The sequence below is a fragment of the Myotis daubentonii genome, chromosome 19, assembly GCF_963259705.1.
Source record: "Myotis daubentonii chromosome 19, mMyoDau2.1, whole genome shotgun sequence".
Lineage (NCBI taxonomy): Eukaryota > Metazoa > Chordata > Mammalia > Chiroptera > Vespertilionidae > Myotis > Myotis daubentonii.
In genome coordinates, this window is record NC_081858.1 from 10,335,299 (window position 1) to 10,347,414 (window position 12,116).

General features: G+C 45.6%; 1 protein-coding gene and 1 non-coding gene across 2 annotated transcripts; both read left to right on the forward strand.

The window, feature by feature from the left end:
* The first annotated feature begins 6,029 nt into the window (after positions 1–6,029).
* On the forward strand, positions 6,030–10,620 carry RPL6 (ribosomal protein L6). Its single transcript, XM_059676839.1, has 7 exons — positions 6,030–6,052; positions 6,591–6,854; positions 6,963–7,061; positions 7,844–7,987; positions 8,687–8,735; positions 9,819–10,003; positions 10,430–10,620. Exons 2-7 carry the CDS (start codon positions 6,591–6,593, stop codon positions 10,580–10,582), a joined length of 894 nt encoding a protein of 297 aa, XP_059532822.1. The 5' UTR covers positions 6,030–6,052; the 3' UTR covers positions 10,583–10,620.
* A 1,053-nt stretch (positions 10,621–11,673) lies between these two features.
* On the forward strand, positions 11,674–11,810 carry LOC132222339 (small nucleolar RNA SNORA2/SNORA34 family). The gene has a single exon (XR_009450202.1). It is a non-coding gene; the product is annotated as a small nucleolar RNA SNORA2/SNORA34 family (small nucleolar RNA).
* Positions 11,811–12,116: the final 306 nt, after the last annotated feature.

Consider the following 12,116-nt stretch of genomic DNA (forward strand, 5'->3'; position numbering starts at 1 on the left):
GAAGTGAAAAGGCAAACGTCCCTGGGTTCTCCTGGGAGGAGCTACAGTAATCAAGAAAAATACTCGCCCTAGCTGGTTTGGCTCAGTGGATAGAGCATCAGCCTGCGGACTGAAAGGGTCCCAGGTTCGATTCCCGTCAAGTGCACAGGCCTGGGTTGCCGGCTTGATCCCCAGTCCCGGGCATGCGGGAGGCAGCCAGTCAATGATTCTCTCTCATCGTTGATGCTTCTATCTCTCTTTCCCAATCCCTTCCTCTCTGAAATCAATAAATATATATTTTTTAAAAATACTCAAGATAATACTCTCAGCCTCCTTTCTGGTCTTTCCCTGAAAATGGCATTTGAGTAAAGCTCAGGTGCAGAAGCAATCAGAGGGAATAAGTCAGGGGACTAGCATTTCAAGCACAAGGGAGAGGCAAGGGCAAAGGCTCCCAGGCCCTGAAGCCTCTTGTATTTTAAGGACAATAAGGAAGTGTCTGGCTTGGGGGAGAGGGTGGTGGTGAAGGATGAGTCGTAGCAGATGAGGTAAGAGATGGAGATGGAGATGGGAGAGGTCCCGTAGGCTATTATCAACAAGACAAGTAATAACAAGTGTTGGAGAGGTGGTGGAGCAAAAGGAACCCTCTTTCACTGCCGGTGGGAATACAAACTGATACAGCCGCTGTGGAAGAGAGAATGGAGGTTCCTAAAAAATTAAAAATCGAGTTACCACATGCCCCAGCAACCCCTCTTCTGGGTATCAACCCCCAGCATTTGCAAACATTTACTTGCAAGGATACCTGCGCACCTATGTTCCTTGCAGCATTATTCACAGTGGCCAAGACGTGAAAAGAACCGAAGTGTCCTTTACCAGAAGAATGGATAAAGAAGATGTAGTACATATATACAATGGAATGCTACTCAGCCATAGGAAAAGGTGAAATACTGCCACTTGCAACAACATGAATGTCATGCTTAGCAAAATAAGTCAGACAGAAAAAGTTAAGAACCATGTGATTTCACTCATATGTGGGATATAAAACTCAGAGCAACAAACAAACAAAAACTCATAGACACAGATAACAGTATAGTGGTGACCAGAGTGAGGGGGGTAGCGAAGGGTGAGGGGGGTCCGATGTATAGTGACGGAAGGTGATTTGACTTTGGGTGGTGGGCACACAATGCAATATACAGATCATGTAGCATAGAAATGTGCACTTCAAACCTATGTAATCTTATTAATCAACTAGGGGCCCGGTGCACGAAATTCGTGCACTGGGTGTGGGGGGGGGGGGTGGGAGTGTCCCTCAGCCCAGCCTGCTCCCTCTCACATACTGGGAACCCTCAGGCGTTGACCCCCATCACCCTCCAATTGCAGGATCGGCCCCTTGCCCAGGCCTGATGCCTCGGCCAGAGGCGTAGACCCCCATCACCCTCCGATCGCCTGATCGGCCCCTTGCCCAAGCCTGACGCCTCCGCCAGAGGTGTCAGGCTTGGACAGGGGACCCCCATCTCCCCCTGATCACTGGCTCTGGCCCCCGCCCAGGCCTGAGGCCTCTGGCCCAGGAATCATGCCTGGGCAGGGGACCCCCATCTCCCTCTGATCGCTTGCTCCACCCCCCGCCCAAGCCTGACGCCTCTGACCCAGGCTTCAGGCCTGGGCAAGGGGACCATCATATCCCCCCAATCCCCGGCTCCGCCCCCCACCCAGGCCTGATGCCTCGGCCAGAGGAGTTGACCCTCATCACCCTCCGATCACCAATCACCGGATCGGCCCCTTGACCAGGCCTGAGGCCTCCGGCAGAGGTGTCAGGCCTGAGCAGGGGACCCCCAGCTCCCCGCGGTTGCAGGCTCCACCCCTGCCCAGGCCTAACGCCTCTGGCTGAGGCGTCCAGCCCGGGCAGCGGGGACCTGCAGCTGCAGCGGCCCCGCGATCGTGGGCTCCGCTTTAGGCCCAGGCAAGGGACCCCTAGCTCCCGGGACTGCCAGCTTCGACCGTGCCCAGCTCCCATCGCTGGCTCCACCCCTACTTCCTGCTATCACTGGACAGGGCGGAAAAGGCGCCTGATTCTCTGATCATGGCTGGGGGGCAGGGCAAAGGCTGCCCCAGGGCTGCCTTTGCCCTGCCCCCCAGCTCTTAGCTCTTAGCTCCCCCCTGGGTTTCCGATCACTGTCAGTGGCAGGGGGCTTCTTCCTGCTTTCCCTTTCGCCTCCCTGCATTGTGCCTACATATGCAAATTAACCACCATCTTGTTGGCAGTTAACTGCCAATCTTAGTTGGCAGTTAACTGCCAATCATAGTTGGCAGTTAATTTGCATATAGCCCTGATTAGCCAATGAAAAGGGTATCGTCGTACGCCAATTACCATTTTTCTCTTTTATTAGATAGGATGTCACCCCAAATAAATTTAATTTAAAAAAATAAACAGTGGCCCTTAGCTGGTTTAGCTCAGTGGATAGAGTGTTGGCCTGCAGACTGAAGGGTTCTGGGTTCAGTTCTGATCAAGAGCATGTGCCTGGATTGTGGGCTTGATCCCCAGTGGGGGACATGCAGGAGGCAGCTGACCAATGATTCTCTCTCATCGATGTTTCTCCCTCTTGCTTCCTCTCTGAAATCAATAAAAATATATTTTAAAAAAATAAACAGTGAACTGAAGAGCCATGGAAAGATTTTAGCAGAAAAGGAACATAATCTCTATGTTTTTTAAGTATTGCTCTGGGTACTCTGTGAGGAATCAGATCAGGAGGGCAAGACCAGCAACAGAGAAACCAGTTCAGAATAGTAGAATGCTAGAGCATTCCTGGCTGGAGAGGAGGATGGTGCAGAGTAGAGGAAGAAGGTGGAGCTGTTATCTATACCTATGACATATTAAAAGCCACAGAAGTAGTAAGTGAATTCAACCCACATTAGGTAGCACCAAAATCCTTGCTTTTTTTCCTCCCAATGCTCCCCTTCTCACTCCTCGATAAAGAACTGGCACACAGGGTGCTTCATCAGCATTGAGGAATAAGTAAGACCCTTACAAAAATTGTCTTTCATCCTGGCCAGTGTGGCTCAGTTGGTTGGGCATCATCCTGGGCTCCAAAAGGTTGCCAGTTTGATTCCCAGTCAGAGCACTTGCCCAGGTTGCAGGCTCAATCCCCAGTAGGGGACATAAAGGAGGCAACCGCTCTCATCTCTCTCTCTCTCTCTCTCTCTCTCTCTCTCTCTCTCTCTCTCTCTCATCCTCTCCCTTTCTCTTTCTCTAAAAACAAAAAACAATTTAAAGAAATCTTTAGAAAAATTGTCTTTGCCATAGCCGGTAGCTCAGTTGGTTAGAGGATTGTCCCCATACATCAAGGTTATGGGTTCGATCCCTGGTCAGGGCACATGCAAGAAGAAAAAACCAATGAATACATAAATCAGTAGAACAATAAATCAATGTTTCTCCATCTTTCCTTTCCACTGTCTCTCTCTCTCTAAAATCAAGTAGATACATTTTTAAAACTTGTCTTTTATATATGCAAATTTAACCTAGGTAATAGGGGTTCAACAAGAAGTTGCCCAACCTGTTTCTTTTTCACTCTCCCTAAATCCTGGCCACCTTGGTGACTCAAACATCCTAGTTGATCTTAGGCCTGCAGGTTTGCCCTTTCCTATCCATTCTCCACGTAATAACCAGAGTAATCTAAAACACAAATCTAGTCACTCCCTACCTGGAATGGATTGCTTTTAGGATGAAGTAAAAAAAAAAAATTATTTTATCAACCATCTTGTCTGGTTCCTGCTCACTGCACCAGCCATGCCTCTCTCTACCACTCACCTCATTCTCTTTGACCCAGTCATGCTGAATAAGTCTCACTTCCCCTCCCAACTCTGGGCCTTTAAACAATCCGTTCCCACTCCCGAGAGGGTTCATTCCTGACCCCTCCTTCCTATGAACTCCAGTTTATGCCTCAGGTCTCAGACTAGAAGTCAAGTCCCCTGGGATAGGAAGCCTTCCATGATTCTCTCAGTCCAGGTTCTATGGTCCCCAACACACCTTTCCCAGCTTAGAACCGAACACCCTCCAATATAAACTCTAAGATGTAGTATCGTACGGGGGTTAAGTCATTGCTCTCCAAAGCTCAGCCTGGGAGACCATAGGTAAGTCACTTGACTCTGTGTCTCAGTTTCCTTCTCTGTAAAATGGATTCATCAGGATACTACCTACCCCATAGGTCAGGTTGCAAAGAATAAAAGAGCTAGTGTTTATGAAGTACAGTAAGTTCTGACTTAATGTCCTATTTAGGTTCTTGGACACTGTGACTTTAAGCGAAATGACATAAAACAAAACCAATTGAACCATAGACTAATTAATAGAAAAAAGAGTTAAGTTCCCACAGCACAACTGTTTTCTGTCTTTCTGTGGCACTAAGAGACATGAGTCAATGTAAGTGTATATGTGACTTTGAATAAGTCATTTATTGAAATTGAGCCTTAGTTCTTTCATCTTAAATTCCTACCTCACAGGGATGTTTCATTAGGACTTAAAATGATTTAATGTCTGCTTTATAATTAATAAAGCACTGCACAAATTTAAAAGAATTTTATATGTGGCACAACCAGGTGCTTAATTTTTACTTTATTTTTTTTAAAATATATTTTATTGATTTTTCTACAGAGAGAAGGGGAGAAGGATAGAGAGTTAGCATCGATCAGCTGCCTCCTGCACGCCACCCACTGGGGATGTGCCCGCAACCAAGGTACATGCCCTTGACCGGAATCGAACCTGGGACCCCTGAGTCCGCAGGCCGACGCTCTATCCGCTGAGCCAAACCGGATAGGGCAATGTTTACTTTATAATTAACACAGTACATTGATTATATTTTGCCCAATTTAATGAATGTTAAATTTTGCAATACCACAACATAACACAAGAGGGAGGCCTTTCCATTTTTATTTCAACAGTAGGTCATCTAACAAATATTTTGGGGCTTTTTCTATGTGAAAGTCTCTGAGGGTGTCAGAATTTTTGAGGGGTCAATTAAACAACTCTGCACTTCACTCATTCTTATACATTTTCTGGAATAGCAGTTTCTCGGAGATGCTTTGCTCAGAATGTTAAAGCTGCTGACCTGCCTATTGCATTTATTATTGTTCCAAAAGCCACTTTCATTTGCCAAATTTGCATTTTTTAAATTTATTTTTTTAACAGAGGGGGGGGATCTATTTTTGTTGTTCCACTTATTTATGCATTCATTGGTTGTCTCTATGTGCCCTGACCAGGGATGTAACGGCAGCCTTGATATATCAGGACGACGCTTTAACCAACTAAGCCAGGGCCAAATTTGTATTTATTCTTCCAAATCTTAAACAAAAACCACCGAAAACAATCCCGAATTTCCCAGAAGAAAGAACTTATATTCATTTTCTGTTTTTCCATTGAGCGTGTGTTCTTTGAAGCAGGAATATATTTTATTCATTTTAAATTCTAGCTTTCCTGAACCTCTGCCATTGCGCGTAGTCTGATTAGGGGATATAAGCATTAAGCCAACTGTGGAGAAAATGTCCGCGGAAGGTTCCCAATTAGCCTTTCATAGAAAAGATTTCAATTTACGTGGGGATCAGATTCTTCATCCATCTATTCCTTCTAATATTGATAATGTAGTGCTCTCCAGTGTCCTCGGTCAGGAAAATGTCGGTTCCCAGAGGTACTGTGAGAATTTATTGGTCTATATAACATGAAACAGTTAGAGACAAAAGGTTCTTCCCTTTCGCCTCTTAGAAAAAAACAGCTCTCTAGTATGACGCTTTCAAAAGAAGAAAAACTACATTTCCCATGATGCCTCCGACCCGGAAGGAAGTGATACTCGACCCCATCCGTGATGCTTATAGACCGGAAGCCAGGGCCTTAGTTCTCTTTCCCATCTTGCAAGGTAAGAATGGCGGCGCTCCTCTGCAAGACTCGATTTCAAGACCCCAATCCTTCGCCATCCGAACCAGGAGGGTACCAAGTCGACACCTGCAAGGGTCAGACATGTCTGGGGCCAACTGAGACGCCTCCCGGGCGCTTCATTTGCCTCGCTTGGGTTTGCAGTGGGACTTGAAGAGGGTGAGGTGGAATGCCGTAGAGAGCCTCGGGTCTCCGGCTGCTCGCTACCCTCTTGGGCTGGGGGAATGGGGCCCTCCGGGGATCCGTAGCAGACTAATGGGCCCGCAGGGACGAGGGCGATGGGCGCGCGGTATGGAATCCCGGGCCCGGCTGCCAAAAGACGCCGCTGAGCGTGTCTCGGCCACGTTGAGATTTGGGGATGAGGCCCAGTGCTACTTTCCCGTCTCCCCACGCTCGCGACCGGAAGTGTCGTGGGCTTTTTCTTTTTTTCCCCCAACGTGGCCAGAGTTTGGGCTAATTCTGTAAGATGCCTTCAAATCTTGAAGTGCACAGGGGTTTGAAGGAACACCCAAGTTAACCACGATGAGGTCTGGCTGCACGCGCTGGGTTTGGAGGGACGCCTATGTCTTGGGAGGGACGGAAAGGACGTGACCGCCGCTTGGAGGGGGCGGGCTTGCCTGGGAGCCCCCTTGGACAGTTCGGATACTGCCTTGTTAGGGGATAATCGTACCTTTTAAACAATATCACCGATTGGTAGATGGCGGGTGAAAAGAAAACCGAGAAGCCGGATGCTAAGGCGAAGAAGCCAGATACTAAGGAAAAGAAGCCTGACACTAAGGACAAGAAACCTGCAGCCAAGAAGAAGGCCGGTGCCGGCGGCAAGGCTAAGGCCCCGAAGAAGGGGAAGCCCCACTGCAGCCGAAACCCCGTCCTGGTCAGAGGCATTGGCAGGTACTCCCGGTCGGCTATGTATTCGCGAAAGGCCATGTACAAGAGGAAGTATTCGGCCCCGAAGTCCAGGGTAAGGAAGGGGTGCGGGACACCCCTGACCATCGATGCCAGACGTTGTGTCTTAACCTTAAATTTTTCTGTCTGCCTCTGACGCTTTGTCGCATTCGTGTTCTACTAGATCGAAAAGAAAAAGAAGGAGAAAGTTCCTACTACGGTCACAAAACCAGTTGGTGGCGACAAGAATGGTGGTACCCGAGTGGTTAAACTCCGCAAAATGGTAAGCTTTGGGGGGGACACTGTACTTGGATGTTTAGTTGAGGCTTGAAAACTGTTAGCATCTTTTTGAGTACTCGGGTTTTGGGATTTTATGTTTGCCAGAGACTTAGGGAGAAAAGTGGGTTCTTGGTTGGCAGTGTGGCTGTTTGATATTAAGTCAGAGTTACTCTCTCTGCTGTTGTTTCTTAGCATGTAACATAAGGAAAGGTTTGTCGCACAGGGTGTTTGTGAGAGTTAATGACAAGAGCCTAGGACACTCACTGCCAAGGTTATAGTGCATTGGTCCACTAGAGCAGTGTTTCTTTGGTTTTTGTTTAATGTAGTTTCATTGATTTCAGAGAGGAAGGGAGAGGGAGAAAGAGAGAAGCATCGATTATGAGAATGATTGATTGGCTGCCTCTTGCACGTCCCACACTGGGGATTGAGCATGGGGGCAAGGCATGGGATCTTATTTTTATAATCGAACTGGCAGTACTGGTCTGAACTGTCTGGTTTTGTACAGTTTTCCTTCATGGAAAAAAATGGGACAGATAGGAACACACATAATTTGAATGGAAAACAAGCCTTGCCTCCTTTATAACATGTAACATTCTGGAGAAGTATCGTCAGGGACCTGAGAAAAGCTTGAGAAGCACTGTCACCCAGTGTATAATGAGAGATAGTTTGTCATGCAGTCTCTGAAGTTTGAAGTAAAAGGGTTGTAGCAAAGGTTTGATTGACTATCGGCTCTGCTTAAGCTGATGAGCTTATTTAAATAAATTTGGACCCGTGGGTTCTCTCCAGCCTAGATATTATCCTACTGAAGATGTGCCTCGAAAGCTGCTGAGCCACGGCAAGAAACCCTTCAGTCAGCATGTGCGGAGACTGCGGGCCAGCATCACTCCTGGGACCATTCTGATCATCCTCACTGGGCGCCACAGGGGCAAGGTGAGCTTGTGGTGCTTGATCGTAGTGGGTGCGTTCTGGGGAGGACTCTTTCTTCAGCACCCAGTAACTAGCATAAGATGTTTAATATTTTATTAAACAATAATTTATTACTACTTCCTGCTGTTGGTAATGTAACTTGTTACAGTTGAATCAAATACCCCTGTACCCAAAATGTGTATGTATTTGGGTTGCTTCCTTTGGCTAGGTTTGCAGGAGCAGGATACTGAGTGAAAGGTTATTAAATTTTTTTAAATTTATTTTATTGATTTTTTTACAGAGAGGAAGGGAGAGAGATAGAGAGTTAGAAACATCGATGAGAGAGAAACATCGATCAGCTGCCTCCTGCACATCTCCTACTGGGGATGTGCCCGCAACCCAGGTACATGCCCTTGACCGAAATCGAACCTGGGACCTTTCAGTCCACAAGCCGACGCTCTATCCACTGAGCCAAACCGGTTTCGGCTTAATTTCTTAATGTGGAAAGTAAGGGCTGCTCCTTTTTTAAAAAGAACAAGCACACAAGTATTGCTCATATCCTAGTGTCACCCCTGTTAGCAGTTTGGTTCAGTTGCTTCCAGAGCTGCTATGCATATGCATATATAGACATTTCCTTTACCAAATTTAGAAACCTGTGATTTGGTTAATTCAGAACTCAGTTTCTAATTGCAGAAATGTCTACCGTTTCTGTTTAATTTACAGAGGGTGGTTTTCCTGAAGCAGCTGGACAGTGGCTTGCTACTTGTGACCGGTAAGAAAGCCCTTGGATTTTATATTCTCTGAAACTTTTCTTTCTATATTTTTTTAACTGATTTTAGAGAGAAACATAAATGATGAGGATAAATCATTGATCAGTTGCCCCCCTACTGGGTATTGAGCCCGCAACTTGGGCATGTACCCTGACTGGAAATCAAACCGCAACCTCCTGGTTCATAGGTCAATGCTCAACCACTGAGCCATGCCAGCTGGGCTGAAATTCGTCTTTTTAAATGCTTGCAGTATACACTTTGCTTCCACCTATGTGGAAGTTTTAATGCCATGAGATGCTGAGCCCCATTTCATTGCCTTATATACATGAGTTCTAAGGAATCAGGTATTTCAATGTTGTGTAACAACATGATTAAGTAACTGTCACCTAAAATGCAGAATGGTTGGCTACCAGCCCCAAGGAATGCATCCTACCCACGACTCGTAATTGGTCTGCCATTTGGCAATAGGATAGAGCTCCTAAATGGGCAAGGGAAAAATTGAGGCCACAGGGCTCAGGCTGAACCTGCAGACCAAGGAGGTGGTGGAGGAACCTTATTTAACCTTGGGACACGGGTTGTTGGTGAGCCTTACTTGCAGTAGTTGACAGTGCCCGGGTGCAGGCGGACATAACACTTGCAGCAAATCATCTCATCTCAATTGTACTTCTGGGCGAGCTGGTGGGGAGAGGGCTCAGTGCTGTCCTGCACCAAGTGCAGGGTGGACTCTATGAATGTTGTAGCCTGAGAGAGTGCAGCCATCCTCCACCTGTTTATCTGCAAGAATCAGATGCTACTGGTCAGAGGCGATGCTCTCTGTCTTGGATTTTAGCTTTGACCTTCTCAGTTGTGGCACTGGGCTCAACCTTGAGGGTGATGGTCTTGTCAGTCAGGGTCTTCGCAAAGATCGGCTGCCTCAAAGAGAAAGTGAAAAAGTATTGATGGAGGCAGCAGAAAGAGCAGTCTGGAATTTCTTCAGCTCCAGAGAAAATTCAGAAATTCAACTCTCCGGATTTCAGCAAATTCAAAGTCAGTTCTTAGAGCTTTGCTTCCCTGTTCCCTCATTATACTGATTTCTCCTCCCTTAGGACCTCTGTCCCTCAATCGAGTTCCTCTTCGTAGAACACACCAGAAATTTGTCATCGCCACCTCCACCAAAATTGATATCAGTGGTGTGAAAATCCCCAAACATCTCAATGATGCTTACTTTAAGAAGAAGAAGCTGCGCAAGCCCAGACACCAGGAGGGTGAGATCTTCGACACAGAGAAAGAGGTGAGCTGCTGGTTCTGTCTTTGCTGTCATAGCCATGCCGCCCCAGTTCAGGAGTGAAAATAAACAAAAGGAAGAAAAATGAAAGTTGTAAATAATGAGGAATATCTGGGGAGTAATATTGTTCCAGATTCTGCTAAAAACGGTTCTTAATACCAGGTGGGAGCTCAACTCACAATCCTGAAGTTTGGCAGAACTCTTGAGTTACTGCTTCTGTTCTGTTGGGAATCCGTCCTTATGTGTCTTTGGTGTGTTATTGCAGTGACAAAAGGATAAGAGCTGTTGTTTTTGTTATATTTCCCAGCCCTCCAAGGAAAGCGGTATCAAAATTGCTTTCTAAATGTTCTTGGGATTTGAGTATTTGAAATGATTAATCCAGGAGTTTGGTACTTGTGCCCAACCCTTACATGCTTTTCTCTTTCTTTATAGAAATACGAGATTACAGATCAGCGCAAGGTTGACCAGAAAGCTGTGGACTCACAAATTCTGCCAAAAATCAAAGCTGTTCCTCAGCTCCAGGGCTACCTCCGCTCTCTGTTCGCTCTCACCAATGGGGTTTATCCTCACAAACTGGTGTTCTGAATTTCTTGTAAGAACCCGATTAAATAACTGATATGTTTCCTGTGCCCTTTTTTTTTTTTCTTGTGTGCCTTGATATGTGTTTGACTCAGCCAAAGAGAATTGGAAGCACTTCCTTAGGGTCCAGCTTCTCAGCTTTTTCACCCAGCACCTACCGATATAAAATAGCATTTCTCCAATCACTGAGCCAGTCAGTGTACATGGATGAGAGAGGTCTTTTAGGCCACAGACTCATCCCATTCAATGATTTACAATCCATTTCTCCCCCATCTAATTCTCAGCCTCACCCCTATAATCTATAATAAAAGCGTGATAAGCTAATTAGACGACAAAGCCAGGGCTTCGAGTGAAGCCCGGGACCCAGGTGCCAACAGCTAGGGGGAGGAGGGCCTACTCATGCACGTTCGTGCTTCTGGCCTCTAGTTAATTTGTTAACTTAACAGCAAATGAATGTTGTTATTTACCCTCCTTTTAAAAACATAGAGTATATTGTATAGCTATAGAAATACACATATTTTGATAATTCCATAAAAAGTGTCTCTTTAGTGCTACATAGTACAGTAGTCCCCCACTTATCCATGGGGGATGTGGTCTAAGACCTGGTGGATTCCTGAAACATGAATAGTGTCAAATCCTGTGTAGACTGTTTTTTTCTACACATACATGCCTATGACAAAGTTTAATTTATAAATTGGAGGCATCAATAATGGGGCAATTATGCTGTAATAAAAGTTATGTGAATGTGGTCTTAAAATATATTCACCTTCATGCTGAGATGAAGTAGGCATTGTGGTAAGCTGTTAGGCTGTGGACTCCGGAGGATCATCTGCTTTGGTGACCCTGGATCACTAAGCCATGACACTCTACAGTTGGTCTTTTTATGACTAGCTAGCATATGTAGCATGTGTACACTGGACAAGGGACAATTCATATCCCAAGTCGGACGAAGAGGGACTGTTGAGAGACTTTAGCACATGACTTGGAATGGTGCACAATTTAAAACGAATTATTTCTGGAATTTTAATGTTTTTGGACTGGTTGACTGCAGGTAACTGAAACAGTGGAAAACAAAACCTTTGGTAAGAACTGTCTTGTTGGCCCTGAATCAAGGCTAGCAGTTTGCTGAAGCTGCTGGTTTCAAGCAGGAGCCTAAAGAAATGTCTTTCTATGGTCTGTTGGCCATTTCAGAACTTAGGAAATGTAATGGTCAATTCATTAGAAAGAAACATCTGGAAAAAAAACTGACTAGCATTATTCTATGGATATTTTTGGGTTTCCATTTGCAATTATAAACAATGTAGTAAATGGCATTAAGTATGCATATAGAGAGCCAAGTAGGTAGTGTTTTGTTTTTCCTAAGTTGAAGGCTTTATGCATTTGAATTTCTATCAAAATGCCAAGGCTGTACCAGTTTATACTCCTGGGCAAGAATGCCTGTTGAACAATGGGTCATCAGATGGGTTTTTGGCAATAGAGAAGTAAAAATGGCTCTGATGGGTTTTGGTTTTATTTATTAAATATATTTTATTGATTTTTT